The 20,528-nt window shown below is 39.3% G+C and overlaps 1 protein-coding gene across 2 annotated transcripts in view; it reads left to right on the top strand.

The window, feature by feature from the left end:
* The window catches only part of DPY19L3 (dpy-19 like C-mannosyltransferase 3), a 35,059-nt gene extending 16,359 nt beyond the window's left edge, over positions 1–18,700 (top strand). For both annotated transcript variants that reach the window (XM_056500530.1, XM_056500529.1), the window contains 9 exons: positions 279–352; positions 599–757; positions 2,212–2,334; positions 2,679–2,790; positions 3,314–3,370; positions 7,585–7,667; positions 14,220–14,352; positions 14,996–15,154; positions 15,796–18,700. In XM_056500530.1, coding sequence (XP_056356505.1) covers positions 279–352; positions 599–757; positions 2,212–2,334; positions 2,679–2,790; positions 3,314–3,370; positions 7,585–7,667; positions 14,220–14,352; positions 14,996–15,154; positions 15,796–15,957 — 1,062 coding nt within the window. In that variant the 3' untranslated portion in view covers positions 15,958–18,700. The remainder of the gene's footprint in view (positions 1–278; positions 353–598; positions 758–2,211; positions 2,335–2,678; positions 2,791–3,313; positions 3,371–7,584; positions 7,668–14,219; positions 14,353–14,995; positions 15,155–15,795) is intronic.
* The last annotated feature ends 1,828 nt before the right edge of the window (positions 18,701–20,528 follow it).

Raw genomic sequence — 20,528 nt, forward strand, 5'->3', positions numbered from 1 at the left:
AAACTTCATAAATTAACACCAAATAATTGGTGTTAACCTGAAGCTCACCTGTAATTTTATATCAGTTGTAGATCTATGCTGTTGAGCATTTACAAAGTTTTTCACTGAATTTTCTTTTCAAATAACTCATTTAAAACTGAATGCTTCTTTGATTGCAAAGCACCCATCTTAGCCAGCCTGGGTTGCTTTACAGTTACATTTAAATGACCAAAAAAACTGTTTACTGTGTGACATTTTTGATATGTAAAATATTTCCTTTCTCTTTCCCCACTTTGTAGAAAATTCTTAATCTTGAATCAGATGAGCATATATTCAAATTCCTGAAAGCAAAATTTGGATTTGGAGCAACAAGGTACGATTTAGCTGCAGTTTTACTTTTTTTGTTTGACTTCTTTAATTGAAGCCTTCAGGTTTCTCTTATTTCAGATGTGAACAATGAATCATAGAGCTTTATCTCATTTTTATGTCATACTTGCCCTAAGAATAATCTCTACAACTGTAACTTTATAATTTCTTGGGAAAAAAAAGAAACTTCGATCCTTTTTGTCATCAAGTTATGAAATACATGATGGACAATGATGTTTATTTTTTTTTTTAGAGATTTTGATGCTAACCTGTATCTTTGTGAAGAAGCCTTTGGTTTACTACCTTTAAATACTTTTTCAAGACTCTCCAGTACATTACTTTTCTACATCTATGGATTTGTTCTCTTCCTTCTGACAGTAGCAGCTGTAATTGTTGCCTTTCGGAACCTCAGGTAAATACAGTTTTAAGATAATTCACATTCTTATCAATTTTCTTCAGCTGGTTGAGGAACTGACAGGTGAACAGAGCAGCAAATACAGGATTGCTTTGCACAGCTACTGAGGAGTGAGGTGTATGATAGAGAAATCAGGCAGAATAAGGAACTTCCTATTGAAGCTAAAAATGTAAACAAAGGAGCATCCTTCCCTAGATTCAGTGAAGCTCTTTGCTGTTGAAGTTTTGCAGTATGTATAATGTTGGTTGGTTGGTTGGTTGGGTCTTTTTGGATGGGGGAAGGCTGTCTTTATCTAAACCAATGTTAGTTTCTTTAGTTTGTCCCATTTTCCCTGTGCAAAGCACTTCAAAGCACAGATTTCCCTGGTGTTACCCTCACTGCCCAGAAATGAGCTGGAATAGTCTGTGCTGAACCTTGTGATCTGTGTGAAGGAGTAGGAGCTGTAACTGTGCATCACTGCTGGCAGTTCCCAGAGCTCGTCTGTGGGTTTCTGAAGTGTCTACAGAACACAGAAGAAAATCAGACAGAACTACTATTAAAAAAAAAAGAGTTCTCAGTTTTACATGTACAACTTGGGCAGAAGGTAGAAAGGATCATATAAAACTTGATTAAGCAAAAATTCAAGGAGTGTCACTTGACTAGTGTCACTGTGATAGATTTTAGGGAAGACTGGGTGAAAAGGAGAGAGAGCAAGAAAAAGGGAGAGTATCCAGGACATTCCAAAACTATGTTATGACAATTACATATTACAATAGTAATTGTCACTTGTCAGTCATCTCTAAATAATTTTGCTACTATTCAACCAGCCTCTTAAAAACTTACTGCATCAGTCAGTTTTAAAAATAAATATTCTGCAGCTTTTATTTTCTGCAACCCTAGATGTAATCCCAAACTTGTCCCTAATGTTTAATGCATTTATCTCAATCCCTTGTCCTGAAAAAAACGGGAAAACCACACACACTGAAGCAGCTTCTTGTTTTGTTTTTCTTTTTAAGGGCCCTCCACATATATTCACAAGGCTAGACACCTCAAGCAATAACCACTCCTTTCAGGGCTCATGTTCCCTAACTCTGCTTCCAGTCTGTGGCTTCAGATAGACCAGCACAGCCCCACAAATGACAGTTAAATTCTTCACTCTCATCAAAAGCCCTCTGAACATGGGAGTAGTTGCTTTAAACAAGAAACCAAATTTGCCTTGCTGTAAACAATTTTATCTCATTCTAATCCAGCTTATTTAAACCCGTTGCATTTCCAGAAATCTGCACATGAAAACAAATACTTGATGCTCCATCAAGTTGGTGGCATCAGGCTAAATTATATCATAGATACAATGGAAGATTGTGGACTCGTAACAATGGTTGTTGGTTCTGGCCTTAGAAAGATTCAGTGCTTTTTAATATGCAGATAATTATACAGAATATGTTACAGAACTTGTTTTTTTCTTCAATTAGTGGTTCAAATCAAGTCCAGTTAAAGGAAAAAATGGAAGAATACACAGTGACACTGAAGCCTGATGCTGCCTACAGCTTAGTTCACACAGTTCTTTTTGGATGTCTGGCATTAAGCACAATGAGGTATATTTTTTTGATTCTGCTAAGGGCTTGTTTAGATGATTTTTGTAAGAGTGTAAAATATGTTGACTACAAACTGATAGGATCATGAACCTTCTTTCTCTCCCTGGTGTATTTCTACTTGAAGACTGAGGCATTTCCCAAAATTCTGCCATAAAGAATGAAAGTTTGGGAACAGAGATGTTCTCAAGAGTACATATCAAAGTGCAATGTTAGTCCTGTACTCAGTTATTTCAGAGGCCTGAAACTCCAAGGAAACTGTGTTCAGAATTTCTCTAGACATTAGCTGCTCTCACAAGCAGCTTTGCAGAGCTTCAAACGATCATGAAAAGCTTGTGTTCTTCCAGGATGAAGTACCTCTGGACATCCCACATGTGTGTATTTGCATCCTTTGGCCTGTGCAGTACAGAAGTTTGGAAACTCATCCTCAAGTGTCTCCATCTCTACACATCCCAGAGGGTGAGCACTGTACTCAGAGCACTTCATCCACTGACTTTTGGACTGTATTTAAACCAAGTCAAGGCTCAGGGCTAAATATTGTTTGTAGTTCTCTCAAACCAGGTATCTCTGCTGTACGTTTGTATACATTTAGTAAGTAAAATGGATTTTCTGCTGGTTTCTATATTAAATAATTCCATTGGAATACACTAGATGGCAATATAGATGTGGCTATGAAAAATAACCACAATTTTACCTAAAGTCTCCATATTCAGGAATCATCAGCAGTCTGAGAAGATCTTTGCAGGCAATTATATTGGATGACAGTGTTTTCCACCTTGTAGAATATAGATTCAAAGGTATAAATCCATTTTCTGTGATGAACCCTGTAATTAGGCCTTTACTTGAAAATAAAATCAGAATATAGGCTTAAAATTCAATCTCTTAAATTACATGTTAAATATTTCACATATCAATACATTAAAAAGTAAGTCTATTAAATGTATCATCAAAATAACCAATTTTCTTTTTCAATTTCTCATAGACACAGGTGATTAAGTATTCTATACCAATAATTACATTACTGTACATTTCATTTAAGGTAAGAAATTTTTTTTTTCCTCAATATTTTAACATTTTTTAGTTGCATGAAATTTTTCTTATCTCCTAGAAAAGTGTTGTCTTATTAGTAACTACATGTGAGAATTGTAACTGAATCTTAAAAATGAGGATAGTTGAGCCTATTAAATTGTCTCTGAAGGATCACTTGTGCTTATTTGATCCACAGTAGTTGTTCATAGATACAAATGTTTATCTGGTTGTATGTAGAAGTAGCAGGTGTCATTTAAATACATATATGGAAGTGGGAGTTGTCTCTTCTGGTTTTAACTAAGTTGTGGATAATATGCAGATTGTCACACTGTGTAATGATTTATTGTAGAAGCAGAAATAATCATAATATCTACTGCTGTGCCTCACCTGATATGTTTTAAAGTACAGAATTATTAAACAGTTAAGTACCTGGTTTGTCTTCTGCCTGTTCCAGAAACAGAATGTTGTCAAACACTTAAATGTAAAGGCATAAAACATACCTAAATCAATAACATGTACAAGATTATCAGTCTGTTATAGCACTGAGATTTAGAACACTGATTTAATGAGTAAACCATCCTTTTAATCTGTAGTCACAAAGGCAAAAAATTCAGAGTCTGCTTTGATGGAGAAGGATTTTTTACAATAACTAGTCTGAGATGAAAATGCATCTGTTAAATAATTCCCTTCAGAAAAACACAAGATTAATTTCATTGATACAGTTCAAAAGGGAGTAGTGAAGCAGTTAAGAAAGCTGGTAAAATAGTTCACTTCAACATTGTGTTCCCCCCTCTGAAACTGAAACAAAAAGTAAAAAAATACTGTTTTCCACTAAAATTGTCTTACTGTTCTGTTAGAGGACTTTTTTTGTGCACTGATGTGATGGTTAGGAAGTCATTAACCATTTTCATCATCTCTGACTATGACACAAACAATGCCATTTCTTTTGACATGGGAGATACCAAGAGCATGACATTCTGATAGTCTAATGTGACAGATCACTAGGAATAATTTTCCTCCCACTCTTCGTGAGCAGATGTAAAGTTCCTAAATCCTGTCAGATTCAATTCTGAAATCAACAGAAACCACAGATTTCGTGGGCTTTAGAGCAGTCATTAGTGGTGCTCAGTCTGCCTGAAAAGCATCATTTTTGTGTTTCTTCTAAAGAGAGGAAATATTTTTTTATTGACTTAAAAAAGACTGTATTTCAAATTCTCAGTAGGAATGAGAAATTCCTCACCTCTCAGTGGTTTTTTGTCCTGAGTCAGTTCTTGCAGCTGAGCTACCAGAAGAGTGGGTCTCTCTGTGGGTGTTTTCTGCAAAGCTGAAATAGTTGATGAGAAGCCTGAGGGAATCAGAATACTCTGAGCTGGAAGGGACCTACAAGGCTCTTGTCTCAGGTGCCCTGGCAGTGGTCAGACAAGAATCCTTACAGAGAGATCCAGAAAGTATCCATTGCTTCTGTGAGAATGTGGCTTTATATTCTTTCTCTAAAACCATATAAACAGACAGTAGAAGGAGATTTTTGGAACAGAGACTTACTTATTTTTCTTTTTTCCAGACAAGAATTTATCTGTTCAGTCAGTGGCTGCTCAGATTGCAGGGGCAGTGTCTCTGTACACCACTAAGTTAACTGGCTGTCAGGGCTGGTTTTCTTGAATTTGTAGGAGAGCAGTTTGCTGTTTCATTATCTGTTACATTCTTCAGTGCAGTTCCTCAAAATAGGACTTTCATTGGATTATTAACTTAATCCTGAATAAGCTAATGAAAGCCTCTTTTGAGGCATGTGGTTACTACAGCCCCAAATACATCACTTGAACAATAATTTATTGAGATGCAGATGCAGCTGCAATGCTGACTTTTTTTCAGATTTCAGGTACAGGATATTTTGAGACCTGTTTTGTAAGACATCTGCATTCCTGTTTACATGTGTTCTTCTTTATTGCATGCAAACATCTTTCAGATAAAGTGAAAATGCTGAAGTATTTCCATGCCTACTTTAGCTTTGCTGCAGATAACACAACACATGCATAAAGCAGTACCAAGTAGAATTTATGTTTTTCTTCTTACACTTTGTAGGTACATTTCCTCTTTAGCTGTGTTCATTGTATTTTAACTTCAGAGTAGTGCTCATCAATTTGCATGTCAATAATTCCTGAATAAATTGTTGGTACTTAAGATGAGCTCCTGAGCTTGAGCATTCTAATTCCAAGGATTCCAAATAATCTTGATTTCTTTCTAAGAGTAAACTCTCTTCTTTCTAACAGTAAACTCTCTATTCCTATTATTTCTCCAGCTGCATTTTTATCTTTGTCGTGGCCAAGTTGTTTTGCTCCAAACATGGGCATTTGTTACTGCACATACTGCAACATATACCCATGATCTGAGCAATCTTTGGCTGTACTGACCAGCTTCAGTTCAGGGCCAACTTAAGTGACTTGACAACTGGTTTCTTTTCCTGCAGACATTCACCCCAGAGACAAGCACTGTTACAAGTTGGAAACCTCTTTCACATTTCCCTCACTCTTCTGAGCAATTCATTACATCTCTGATGTGCTCCATCTGTTCTTTTTCTCTTCTCCTGGTGTCACCCGACTTTTTCTCAATCTGACATATACTTGGTTTACAAGATAAAGTTCTGTCAGTGTTATTGGTCCATATTCTTATGTGCTTTGCTTTTTATTTGTCATTCTCTTGTATTTGGAGCTCCTGAAGTACCTTAGTTTTCTCTTGGTTCTACTAATCAAATGTAGTGCTACCTGGAAATGTTTCAATTCAGTAATAGCAAGCCCCATGACCAAAATTTTCCTCCAGTGGAAACTGCTTGTACTCACTCAAAACTTGCAGTTCTGTGACTTAAAAAGCCTTTACAGAGTGAATGCCATGGAATAGCCCCAGCACTGAGCAGGGATCTGTGCCACTGGTTCCTTAGGAGGTTACAGGGCAGGGTGCACTGACTGAAAAGCAAAGCAGAGCCCCTTCCTTCTGTTTCCAACTCAAAGGACTCCAAGCTCGGAATGTGTAGCTATCCAGCACAGTTTAGTAATGAAGAGAGGAAATTTTGATTCATTATGAGACTCCACAATCTCTTTTCACAACAGCTGAATATCTTGATCTCTGGGAGAGCTTCTGAAGAGCAGAAATACCTCTGTTGCACTGCTGTACTTCCCAGAGCTTCCCCAGGGTTGTGATGCTGCCATGGCTCCACCTGGAAGATGCCAGAAGTACAGAAGTACTTGAACAATTGTTTTTAAAAAGCAGTTACACCAGTGAGAATCTTAATTGGCCCAGTTATACCTCCTGCCCCCAGTCCTGCCACATAATTACACCATTAGTGAAGGAATGCCTGTGTTTGCTAAGGGGCTCAGCAGCACCACATTCAAATTCCTTCTGAACTCTTGGATGAGCATTATATAAATGTGATGATTAATGGCTTTTTAGATTATCAGGTGAGTTTTCTTAGACTTTTTTGTGTAGCATTTCAAAGCAGGTTTGGAATAAGTTTTACTATAACATCCTCAGTAGTAAAGACTGATGCACAGCAATCTGTCATTAGCATTGTCATTATCTTCCTCAATTGCTCCCTTCTGCCCTGGAATATTCACTGGCTTAAACAGTAAACCCTTGAATAAATCATTGCTCCCTTTTTGGACGGGAGGGCTAAACTTTTCAGAATCAGTTTCAATCCTTTTTTCTCTCCTCCAGATTTGATTTATGTATTCTTTGTCTGTAGTAAATATTGAAATGTTTTCCCCTGATGGTCTGTTAGTTGTAGTCATTCTGTCACATTTTTATTTTTGCCTTGAGTGGCTCTCTTTTAATTCAAACTTCTGAAATACCATCAATAGCATCCGCAGCACATCTAATAATCTTTACTTCTGATACAGATTTGCTATCTTTTTTTATTTAGTTTTATATTTCCTTTCCAAACTTAATGTTAATTCCTGGGGCCTTTCCTTCTCTTGTTCTCATTGACAATGGGCAGTTCTGGTCCTGCTGGTCATCTAGCAGGAGCTGCAGATCTCAGACTCTGAAACTCTGTGTTCATCCAGCAGTGATAGCCACCTCTCCTTCCTAGGAAGGGATAGATACACTTGTGCCTTGCAATTTACCCATGAGCTGAACAAGATTACTTGCCAGCTAAGAGGAAGTAATACATGTCAGCATCCAGAACTTGTTTTGTTCATTCTGTCTTCAGGTTGTTCTATTTTGTTTCCATTTTAGTTCTGGCCAGGAATAATGGATGAACTATCAGAGCTGAGAGAATTCTATGACCCAGACACTGTGGAGCTGATGAACTGGATTAAGTAAGAGGATTTTTTCTCTATTTCAGTTAAATGCTATTTGTGTAGATCTAATGTTCTTAGTTATAGTGTTCTCCTTATTTGTCCCAGCTCAGCAGTGAACTCTGGTGACCCGTGAGGATAGTTAGGCTGAGTGGGTTATCAGGAGGTTGGGTATGAGCAGCTCCATGCTCGGGTTCAGTGTCACTGCTGTGTTCCATGTGCATCAGGGAACCAGCTGATCCCTTTGCTCCCATAAGGACACAATTTTCCCAGTCAAAAGAAGTAAATTTGGAGGTGTCAAGCTTCTCTCATCATGTTATAGCTACTTCTTTACATTTGTAGACCTCTGCAGTGAAATAAATGTACTTCTCCCCTCTCAACCTAATGTCCTTCTCAACTCTCTAATGTTAAAAAGCTTGGATGTAGTGCTGGAAAATTTGTACTCTGAAGTCTGTTTGTTGGACTTTAAAACAATCTAGGTTGTTTCTGCTTGTTAGAATTAAATGTGTTCCAAACTGCAAGCAGAATATTTTTAATTGAACTTGAACTTGTCACAGCTAAGCATAGGTGCAGTCTTTCAGGAGTATGAATTAATCATTCCACTACCACCTCATCACTTCTGTTTTCTCACAGAGCATAGGTTGGTATTTTTTAGGTGGAAACAGTTTGGAATACTGCATGTAGAAGGTGTTGTGAAAAAAGGCCAGGTAGGATGTTCTCTGGAGGGCTGTGAACTGAAGGGGTATGTTCTCTATTAACATAGAGTAACCACTAAAAACTTTCAGATTAACTTTCTGAAAGGGAGATTCCTGGGATTTGTATTTATCTGCAACTCCAGCAATGATTTTTAAAAAAGAAAATTGGTTTCATGTTATGGAGGAAAACATTCTGAAAGTAAATCTGAATATACACATTAAATATTGAACTCTCTGAAGTATTTCCTTGGAGTATTTCCTTCATATGCAATGAACTTCAGTGAAACCAGTCACCCAGCCTGTTCTCCCCATAGCAACATATTTACACTCCATAATGTTATATTTCTTTAATCCATAAAATAGAAGGAGTAATTTAGAAGTAAAATATATTGCAAGCCTTCACTGACTTATTTTGAAAGCAGGCCATGATTTTTTCCATCATTTAGAATCTTTGCAGCCTTATTGACATGTTTTTGTGACTAATGTTTACCAGCCAGTTCCATTTAGCACTACTGTTTTATTAAAAGATGGTAAATGTCTGATAGTTCAGGTCTCCTGTGTGCAATATTATAGAGTTATATATAGATTTATACATAAAATATGCATGTGGAGTTATTCCCAGCCATGAACTGGATTTGACTGGCTCCAATGAGAATAATTTTTCATGTGTTCTTAGTGCTGAGAATGCTAAACTGGTGCTTGTCATCTCTTCATTCCAAGTCATGACAGACAGAGTTCTTTTTTTACTTAGAATTTATTGTATTTAGAAATATTATTCCTGTGAAGAAGAGTTAATTATCTGTGCTTTAAATACCAGTCAACAAAATTTATGGTAAGTTTCTCAAAGTGGGACAGATTTTCTTAAGTTTGATGTGTAAGAGAACACTTTTACTATTACTAACACTTGATAGTTGTGCTGTAGTTAATGACCTGTCAAGGCTGGTGTCAGGAACTAATCATTCATTATTAAAACTCAGTATGAAAAGCTCTAATTTGTCATGTATAGCAGTGAATTAAGAATAACTCATCTGTCTTGCAATCTCTCCACAACAAGAAAACCCTTCTGTCTGCTTAGCTCTAAATGCATATTAACTTGTCCAAATATGCAATCTGAATAATGGCCAACTATTAGTCTGTCCCCTGTGAAGTGTCTGCAGATGCATTTCTTACTCTTCCCCTCACTAAAATAGCCATAGCACTTTCAGGAAGATCTACTGGTTTGTATCTGTACAATTGCAGAGCATATTTTTTTACATAATGATCTTGCACATCCCAGTCTCCTGCTTTTTTCCTACCCACCATCTCATTTTCTTAGCTTTTTTTCAACAAAAAAATCAAGAATCCAATGCTCCAAGGATAGTTCACAGCTCTGTTCCCAGCTGGGAGGTACATTAAAATTCTTAGTTTTGGTCTTTCTCCCTAAGACAACAGGAACAACATGCTCATTTGTGAGATGGGGAAGAATATCAGTAGAATGAGCAAATCAATAGCGTGAACTTCCCTACTCTGTTTACTCCTGGTAAGTGTTAAAGAAGCAATGTCTTCTGCCTTTAAAGGGGAAATCTGTCTACACTTGTGGAATATTTCAATAGCAGTTGCTAAAACTCACAGAAGAAGTTATTAGAAATCTTGGCAAACAGCCAAAACAATGGAAAAGTTGACTGAGATTCAGCAGAGCATTGTTGGATGTCAACTGTACCTGAACCAGGGGTGGGGATAAGCAGGCAAATTTGTATATTAGTGGAAACCCCACAAATTTCCAAAAATCTCCTAAGGTTATGCAAATGAAACACCCATGATGTGTCAATGGTGGTTCTTTCCTTTAGTAATTTATACTAATTTGTATTAATGGCTATATTTTAATTTCGAGCCAGCTTTAAAGTTTAACTCTATTACTTACATTCCTGATTTTCAAGGGTAATCACACTGAAATCAACACATGTTCCAGACTTTAAAGGCAATATTACACTTTTTTTAAAAATTCTTGTTCATAAATTCTTGGGCATTTGTTGGAGAGACATGTGAGTAAATTTCAGGCATGAACTTGAGAATGCCTGAGAAGCAGGTTTATACCATCTGTGTAGGTGCACTCCTTTATGTGAGCATAATCTGCATGCATAAAAGTGAAGCTGGGACTCAAAAAAATGCATTTGTTGCTCTTTCTTTGTGGCTGTCATTTTCCATTTTTGCAATTTTCAGTCTTTGCAAACCAGAGGGAAAAAAAAGAACCATGACAATGTGACTGAATGTGCTTTACTGCCTATCATCTGCAGCTAAATCTGTGATATTTCAATATTGCATTCTGCAAATAAAAAGATTTTCTTTTAAAGAAAAAGAAAAATCATCATGGCATATTCCTCAGAATCTCCTTTTCTCAAATCCTTTTGCTTTGTTGATTCATACCATACTCAGGCACTAGTAAAGGAATAATCTGAGACTTGTCAGATTTTATGGCTTTGAAAGCCAACTACAGGGTTCACCTCTGGAGGACTTCTACTAGAAATAGCCATTTTATTTTTAATTATGTAGCCTGTATTTGCAATGGCACTTTCTTCCTTAGTGCTTCCTAAAACCAGCTCACAATAACTCTTTAGCAGTTTAAGAAAAAGAATTACTACCACTCTGAGTCTGTGCAAGTACTTCCTGTAAAACCCTTTTATTTTTAATGAGTTATTCTTTAGTATTTATATAATTCTCTAAATTCTGAAGTGTAAGGTAAAGAAAAGGTTCCTACACTGTAATATAGTGCTTAGTTTACCCATTAGCTCAGCTGTAATTAACTTGTTGAAAGCTTAGAGCTTCAAAAATAAATGAGATTATTTGTTCAAAATGCCATCAGGTCTGCTTGGAATGGCATTTAAATTATATAATGTAAATCAGTTTGACCTGTAAGTCCTTGTCATTATTTAGTGACATTTCCTAGAGAATAAATTGTTTGCAGGTTGGGCAGTGTGGTATGGAGCTTGGCAGAGAGCTATAAAAACAAATTATCCTTTCATTTTATACATCATTTGCTCAGACAGTTGTAAAAATTGCTTGGTTTTTGTGTAATAGAGAAGTGTCACTCAGGGGTTTGCAGCATGGGAGGTGCCCTGGCTGCAGAGCCCTGCAGGTAGTGCCTGGCTCAGGCAGGGCATGGGCAGGAGCATCCCTGGGAACCATGCAGGAGCCATCCTGGCCCTGGGAATGCTCCTCGATGCTCCTGTGTCCCCAGAACTCAGCAGTGGCACCCCAAGAGCTCTTGGGGAGGCAAGTGGAGAGGGCAGACACTGCCTGGGACTCTGTGTCACCTCCCAGTGTCACCTCCCAGCTCTCTGCCCAGGACACTGAAATCCAGCACTTGTGCTCTTGGCACTGCCAGTGCAGCACAGGGAAAGAGGGCTTCCAGTAGCTCCTGCTGGTCTGGGACCATCTGAGCTGGCCAGTAAAATATTGACAGTGACGTGTCTGGAGAAGTATCATTGCCTAGGACTTCAAACCTGTAAATCACAGGGAAACATCTGCCTTTATCTGGAAGATTTTAGACTCCACCCTGGACCAAAGCACTTAAGGAAGTTGTTTGAAAAGCAAGCAAGGGTCACTAGGATGGTCTTCAATGGACAGGGAGAGCAGGAGGTGCTGGCAAAACTATCTGGTAAAGAATGCAGCTCAGCTGTACTTCACTCCTTCTGGGCAGGAGTGAATGCTTTTGGAAAGGGGAGGAGTGGAACCCTGAATCTTCTCCATGATCCATTTTCTGAGGGGAGATTCACTGGGGGCTGCAGCTCCCATCTCTGCTCCCTGCGACCAGAGCAGGGTTAGGCTGGATCCCAGGGAAAGGTTCTTCCAGAACCTTACCTGGGCACAGCCCCGAGGCTGCCAGAGCTCCAGGAGCGTTTGGAAGCGCTGCCAGGGATGCACAGGGGGATTGCTGGGGGGTCTGCAGGGACAGGGGCTGCACTGGATGAGCCCTGTGGGTCCTTCCAACTCAGTGAATTTTGTGAGTCTACATTTTGACAAACGTTTTTACCAGTAGGTTATTGATAAAGGGCACTATCACCCTTTAGCTTTCTTTTCAAAGAAAAGAGCCTGCAGGCTGGTTTGGCTCTTTTGTTTGTTTGCTTTTTTTCTTGTGGTTTTGCCTTTGGTACTTGTTGGGAGGGGCTGTGTGAGTGGGGTTAAGAAAGTTTGAGTCTGCTACAGAGCCCATTATAATGCAAATCTGCAATCAGAAGAGCAGGATTGCCTTGGTAAGGCCAGTCAGGTTTGAAAATTTGAACTAATCTTGAACAAGCACAGAAACCTACTTGTCACATTATAAGTTGTCTGGCACAGGCATAAACACAGAAACATGTTGAAGATGCTTTAAGAATCATCATTTTTATTTGGGTGTCTAAGCTCTCCCCAGTCCCTCTGTGAGTCCAGCCCATGTCCTTTGCAGCTTAGTCCTACAGACTTGTGCTTTCCCACAGCTCCAGGGATGAGTCCTGGCTGACAGCCTGTCAGTGCCATTCCATTTGCATAGCACTAAATTCTAACAGCAATTAATTTCTTCTAACGGAACATGTACTTCAGGACACTTGTGGTTTTGAATATTTTAAGTAATAAATAATTTCTTAAGAGATTAAATATTTTCAGACTTTAAAATTAAACTGGTTTTATAAAGTGCTGAAGGACTAGTCTATCAGTAAAGTTAAACTGGTCATTAAAAATACTATCTCTGGCTTCCTAGATGAGATTAATGTACCAGTGCAAGATTTTTTAGGCAGGGTTTGTAATTATTAATTCATTTGCTAAGCATAATCTCTTGAAAGGCGATAGTAAAATTTAATACTTGTCTCAACATTTTCAAGCTGATCATGGAGCTTAAAGATGACTGTAGCTGCAGTTTCCAAAGGCTCCCTGAAGTGTACCCAAAGTGTCACAGTCACTGGAGTACTTCAGTGTGTGCATGGGGATGTTAGGCACCTATTCACATTCTAATTCCATTTTAGTTGATTTAATGTGTGCTGCTTTCTGCTGGTTTAGCCTTCACAGACCCTTCCATGGTTACATGCCTACTAAGCACTAGAAAACACTTCAGCACACTGGGCCAGTTTCAATTATTCTGATTATAGGAATGTCCATTGCCTGGCATTTTTACTCTTTCTTTTTGCTCTGCCCTTCTGTTGTGTCTTTGAAAATATTTTAAATTGTAAACTTGGTGAGAAGAAGGTCAGCAAAGATAATTTTTTCATTATTGGTATTTGAATGATTCTGAGATACCAGGACTGCTCTTTGGAATTTCAAAGGTTACAGTAACAATAAGTTATTAGAATTATTCTGGCATCTTCTGCATCCCCCTTTCCCAGCTTTTTGCAACTGGGGTGTCTTTTTTCATAGTTTCTCTCCCACAGTTGTCAGAATAGGAAGATTAATGTCTCATGGAACAAAGTTTTCATTGCAAGTGAATAGTGAATGCCAGGACAGGAACAGAAAGTTTTACCATTCACATTAAATAATTAATTTTATATAAAGTACCTTATATATCAGACACAAACCTAAGTCACAATAAGTTTCTTGAAATATTTAAAGAATTAGAATATAGAAATCTGTAAATATTCAGAGGCTTTATGAACCTGAGAAATATGTGAAATACAGAAATAGTTTGAAATTGTCAGGATCATGTTTTCCTTAGATTTATTCATAGTGCTTAGTAAATTTTTTATTTGCAGTTGAGTATTATCATAATTTATCTCCTTGCATTTGAAGAAAACACAGTTGCTTGAACAGTTTGCTCCCTGAATAGAGGAGAAGCAGAAAAATACTTTTGCCACTCTTTTTTTTCCTTCTGATCTGTCACAAGCATTGCAAAAATACCCCTGCAGAGACTTCCTCAGACTTATCAATGTTTGTTTAGGTCAAACACTCCAAACACAGCAGTGTTTGCTGGGAGCATGCAGCTGTTGGCAGGAGTCAAACTGTGCACTGGACGGACCTTAACCAACCATCCCCACTATGAGGATAAGAACCTGAGAGAGAGAACAAAGCAGGTAAGAGATTTCTGATTTTTTAAAGTAATCCTTGCCTATGTCACCAACTCCACTCCAGAAAACAGTAATGTCCTAATGGCACACTGCAAAAGGCACCTCGTGCTTTACTCATGGAGTAACTCACTGTCAGGCACAGGCCCAGGATTTAACTGCTTGGGGATCCCCTGACTCACTCCTGGCAGCTGGTGAGTGTCTGAGCAGCTCTGGGTACCCAGCTAGTCCCAAGGACACTGGTTTGGCTACTGTGGCATCAGTAGATCCTGGTGCCCACTTGGGCTGTTAAACCCACGTGGAGCACTCCGTAAAAACTCCCTTCAGTTCCCAGAGCAGCAGACAGCATTTGATACAGAAACCACCCTGAGAAGCTGCACACAGAGCTGGGGAGGCTGTTTTCCCCTACCCTTTTCTTTACTTGAGACATTCTCAAAGCCTGACAGCACTATCCAGCAGCATCCTCACCATAACACACAGCTGCACGTGGCTACTGAATAAAGCATGTCTAGATTGTTTCTATAACATTTAATTCACGTGGTTTCTCAGTCTCAGCTCTTTGTTTGGCTCAAGATAGAGGAGTCATGAGAGGGCAAACAAAGCAGTAGTGAGTGGTGGTGTGGTGTGTTGGAGCTGTGTCCTTGTTGCCCAGATTTACCAGATCTATGCCAAGCGCTCTCCCGCAGAGGTGCACGGCATCCTGCGCTCCTTCGGCACGGACTTTGTGATCCTGGAGGACAGCATCTGCTACGAGAGGAGGCACAGCAGGGGCTGCCGCCTGCGCGACCTGCTGGATGTAGCCAATGGCCACGTGAGTGATACACAGCCAAGGCACTAAATACATTGGGCTTGACTTCCTTCTGAAACCCCGTTACTGAGATCTGAGGTAGCTCAGCATACCTGCACTGTGGGAAGGAAAACCCACTGGAGCCTTTAGACATTCTCAAAATGGCCAAATTAACACTGCTTGCTTTTAAGGGTATTTGAGAATAAAAAAGGGGGAATTTCAGCCTGGGCAGGATAAGTAATCACTTCCTGACAAGCTCCAGATTAGGAGCACACAAGCAGAGTTCGCTCCCAGGTGTAAATCACTTCAGAGCTTCAGTTCCCTCAGGTGCAGTGTGGTTCTGTAACCGCCCTGTGTCGGGGGGGTTTTCAGGCATTTCTGGGGCTGAGGTGAAGCCAGAGCAGGCTGCACAAGCCCAAGCAGATAGAGACCTCTGACACACACCTCTGACAAAGCAGCTTTATCATTTAGAGACAATGCTCTTAAGTCTTACTGGTTTAAAGCTGTTTTTCTTCCTCCCACTTGTCTCATACCATGAACAAACCTGGCCAGCCTGACCATTCACTCCACAGTGAATGTGTTGTGAAGGTTTTTATGAACTTATTATTGCCTGTAACTGTGAATTGGCTAAAGAAATTTCACACATCTGTTCCATTTCATTGCAGATCATGGATGGCTTGGGAGAGAATGAACCTGATTTGAAACCTTCGTTGTATCCTCGCTTTTGTGAGGAAATTAAAAAAGACCTTCCTTCTTACACCATGCACTTCACCAGAGTGTTTCAAAACAAAACATTCCATGTTTACAGACTTGCCAAGCATAAATAACTTTTCCAACCGTGACTTCAAGTTCAGTATTTCACTGCTAGGACCCCCATTAGGAAATGCAGATGAAGTTTACAAACAGGTTACATTTGTAAGACATTTTACACCAATGGTTTCTTGTTTAATTACTGTGATTTTTTTTGGAAACAGTTTAATTTTGATAACCTTATTGATGTTGCCAAAATTTTCATAAATTCATAAATAAATGCTAGCAGGGACCATTTCGATTATAAATTCTGACCCTCTATTAGGTTCTAATTGTTTTCCAGTTCTAACTGATTGGAAGACAAAGGCAGCAGCCTGTGGAAGCACTGCTGAGTGCCAGCCTGTGAATCTGCTCAGCAGTTCAGATCTTCCTCTCAAATGGTAGAAATTCAGTGAAAGCAGCCCATGCTACTCCTGCCCTGAGTAAGCATTGCCTTTGTGAATCCTAAAAATAGTCACAAAATGAAGTTTTGTCTTGCAGTCTGATCCTTTTTGACAAATCCTTGTGCTCTTTCAGTGCCTCTTTTCTGAATTCTTTGGGAATGTATGCAGATATGAGTTTCCAGTGTTGTGTGATTGCAGAATCAGTGAGTGCAGATTAAGCAAACAGTTTTGAAGAAAAAACTTTAATCTTTGGTCCAGCATTTTTAGTGATCAGAAACGAACTGGTTTATAACATTAAGTGTTTAATGATGGAGTGTTACATATTTCTAGTGAGAAAAAAGGCTGGAGCATGCTTGATACATGTTGCATGTTTGTATCCTTGTAAAATGCTCAAAACAAACAAAAATCCAAATTTCTCAGTTTGGATTGTCACAACACTTTTCTGAATATACTTTCTGAACTACAGGAGATCCTTTTTTTTCCTTGCGTGAATCCCACTAGGATACCAAATTGGACAAAAGAAAAACTCATCTCTAAATCAGCAGGAAACCAGTATTTCAAATACATTCAGATAGTAGAGCCTTGTTTTGTATTATTTCAGACACAAAGCTCTATATTTTAGCACAAAATCATTGTGGACTTGTTCTTTAGCCTAAAACAGAGATGACGAGTATTTTAAAATTATATGGAAGATTAAGTGAAGTCAGACCTCAATGCTGAGAATTTTGTGATTTGTTTGTACCCTTTGTCTTTTTACCAGCCTGAACTTTGTGATTTGTATCAGATTTCTAAATGTTATGAAGGTACCACATGGCTTTTGCTGTGTTTTTAGCACTGCTTTGGTTTTAGATTGAAATCAGAAATCAAATTTGGAAGCCTCACAGTATTCTCCATCTTGAATTAGACATCCACTAGGCTCATTTGTTTCTTAAATTGTAATAATCAAGTGCCTCTAGGCCCAGGTTGAATTAACATTTGAACACCTATAAGAGTGTTTGTGGCCTGTGCAAATAACTCAGTGATAGTAATTACCACTGCAATTAATTTCTAATGATGGGAAACTTAAAGTGCTACAGATAGCAAACTCCACATTTAATTTAATCAAGATGTGTAATGAGATTAGCTGTCACAACTGAGCTGGGCTCCAATTCCAAATGATTTAAGTGTTTTCCCTTTCAGTTGAACCAAGGTAAATTACTGAAGAGATGGAGATGGTTATGTCACATGCTCAAACAATTTTATATTCAGTAAATACTCATTAAACAATGTTCAACATCCTTCTGCTTTTCTCTCTGGCACAGAAGGCTGTGCTGTAGCCAGGCTGTGTTAAATCACACGCTGACAGGAGCTGGGTTGCTACACTGAGCAGCTGAAACTCCTGAGTAATTCCTAGCCTGTATCCTTTAATGAGGTTGAAGACCACTGCAGTTTAACATAATACAATAATAAAGCATTTTAATCAGTATTAAAACTTTAATTAGGCCTGTAATGATGCATGGTGGTTCTTGCTGCAAGCCTGGGTCAGTGAATCCCTCAGTGAGTGCCTTCAGTAATTGAAAACAAGCACACAAAAGGTAAAAGATGTCTGGGCTCTATGGCTTCTTCTACAATGCAACTGGATCTTTCTGGAAAGGTGCAGTAACTTTCCTTTGGTGGAGGGGAGGGATTTCCAGGCCCAGTGATAGCCTGTTGTCTTCAGAAGTTACTTGTAGGTAACAGCTGAGACTAAGAAATCCTGACTAGAACAGTAATTATTTTTAAACAGACTTATTTCAAAAATGCAATCTCTAGTATGGCCAAAGGAGAAATTTAACCTTTTCATAGAAACTACCAAGTGCTAACTGGTTTGTTTGGGGTTTTTTAGACAGATATATTATGAGGGATTATCAGGAAGGTGTAACACTAAGGAATATTCCAGGGGCTGTAGTGCAGCATTCAGACAGCCTGCTCAAACAGTAAATCCCAGTGCCAGGACCAGAAGGGTTCCCAGCTCAGAGGGAGCAGCTCCTCCCTGCCCCAGTTTGAGACGAGGCCTGGGAGGGGCTGGGGGAGAAGGGCTGCACCTCCCCTCGCTGACACCAGGGAATGGCAGGGACAGGGCTCCTCCTGTGGGCTCCTTGGTGGCCACAAGGACTTTGTGCTGCCTGTGATCAGTGGGATTGTGGTATAAATAACTTTTTTTTAGATTGCAGAGACAAAATGCTATCAAGGAGCCAGGACATTTTTAGGAGAGAAAAGCCTTTGAGATCCATAAGTGTTTTCATTTCTTGTTTCAGTGTTCTGCTAGTGGGATCTAACATAGTTATTTTATAATATGTTGTTATAAAGAGATGTAATGACTATTGTATACTAAATAAACTGTGTAATTTTAAAGTCACTTTTTTTGCTTGTTTTTATGTTGGGATGGGTTGAGAAAGACTTGGTTTGGGAATCAGCTTTGCTTCAGTCCCTATGGAGGAAAGCAAAATTTTGGCTTCTCAAGCTTATTATATTGTGTATAGCACTGACTTTGGAGTTACCTTTGTATTTTAACAGCTCACTGGGCTTCCTCTGTTAGGAGCTAAAGGTACCAACCATGATTTTTACCAGTCATCATCCTGTGCATGTCAACTCCAGTAAGGTCAGTAGACTGAAGCAGTATATCCATTTAAATAAATATCATTTCTTTATTTATTAAGTGTATTATATATGTATGAAATCTTATATTAAATGCTTTGACCAACAGGGACCTGCTTGTTTGCACACTGTAGCTCAAGTTTAGTATTTTGATGAACAGAGAAGTGCATTCTTTGGGATGAAGAAGCACATTTCAATGGTTGTAAATGCAGCAGGATGTCGTGATGTGACTTGTGGCAGGAGCTGCAGGATGTGCAGAGCTGGAGATAAAACTGCCCATGTGTAGGACTGGTCTAAAGGGGGCTGGGGGGAGTTTGTCAGCAGCATTAATTAGGGATGGATGTAATTGATGGCACGTGAGCCACACGTGTGTTTTGGCATAGAGGGGATTCTGGGCTCCAGGGAACCTCCTTTAAATCCCCAGGAGATGGCCACGGGCTTTAGCATTCTTGTAATTAAGGAAATGCTCGACTTTCTTCTGCCCATCTAATGCTGCTTCTTTACAGCCCTGCTTTCCCTCCTAAACCTGCTGGTCAGTAGGTCAGACCTAAGGACAATCAGCTTTCCCATAGCTTGTCTCCGTGTTATGTACTTGGAATGTTATTTTAACAGGGGAAAACCACAAAGATTAATGTAGTTGACAGGCAGCCAGATTAAATACTAATATCCACATGATTATTAGAATTTCAGACCTTTACAAACATTTTATGCTAAATAAAATGTTCTTACTATATGTTTAAAGTCTGTAAAGAACATGGAAGAAGATTAATAAAAGTACTAGATTACTGAAAATCCCACTACCTAGGGACTCAATGGGTTTTTTAATTCAATATTTTTCCTTCCCTCCTGACCCATGGCACAGCTTTCTGTGGAAAGCCAGCTGTTCTCCCTGGCAGCCATGGCAGTGCTGGGAAAAGCCTTTCTGCAGAGGCACTGAAATATTTGTGTATGTCTGTGCAAATGCAGAACAAGTGAGGATATGATTTCAGCAATTGCACAGTAACTAAAAGAGCAGCATGCAAATTCAAATAGATAAATTAAGTGAACTAATTAGTGAACTCTGGAAAGAGGAAGAGTAGGCTTTAATAGGGCATGACAGCTGCAAATGAGTGTGTTCTGTTACTGAGATTGTATCAAGACAAGCTCCTAGAGCAGTTTGGAAATGTTTCCTGCCCTGCTGTTGTATTCTGTATGCTCAGAACAAGGTGGGGCTCACTATGAGTGCAGAGGCAGCTCCGAGGCTCTGGGGGGTGTTGTTTTCATGTTGTTCAAAGTCGGGCTACAGCTGTAAGGGGGAAGGAAGCAGCAGCAGGGCAGCAACGTTTGGAACAGCACTGAGACATCTGAACATCAGCAGTTCTGTGGCTGCTCTGTGTGACCCGTGTTTGTCACCCACAGGGTTCCTGTGGGTGACTCTCACCCAGGGACCAGTCCAGTTCCTCAGGGATGGAGGAAGAGCTTGGATGAGGTCTCGTTCCCCTGGGGAAATCCCAGAGTGTTCTTTGGGTGGGTAACTGCATCCTGAGCCCAGCAGCAGGAACTTTCCAGCCAGCACAGCACCTGTGGAAGTATCTGATCAAAACTGAGAA

Source organism: Oenanthe melanoleuca, chromosome 11 (genome assembly GCF_029582105.1).
Source record: "Oenanthe melanoleuca isolate GR-GAL-2019-014 chromosome 11, OMel1.0, whole genome shotgun sequence".
NCBI lineage: Eukaryota > Metazoa > Chordata > Aves > Passeriformes > Muscicapidae > Oenanthe > Oenanthe melanoleuca.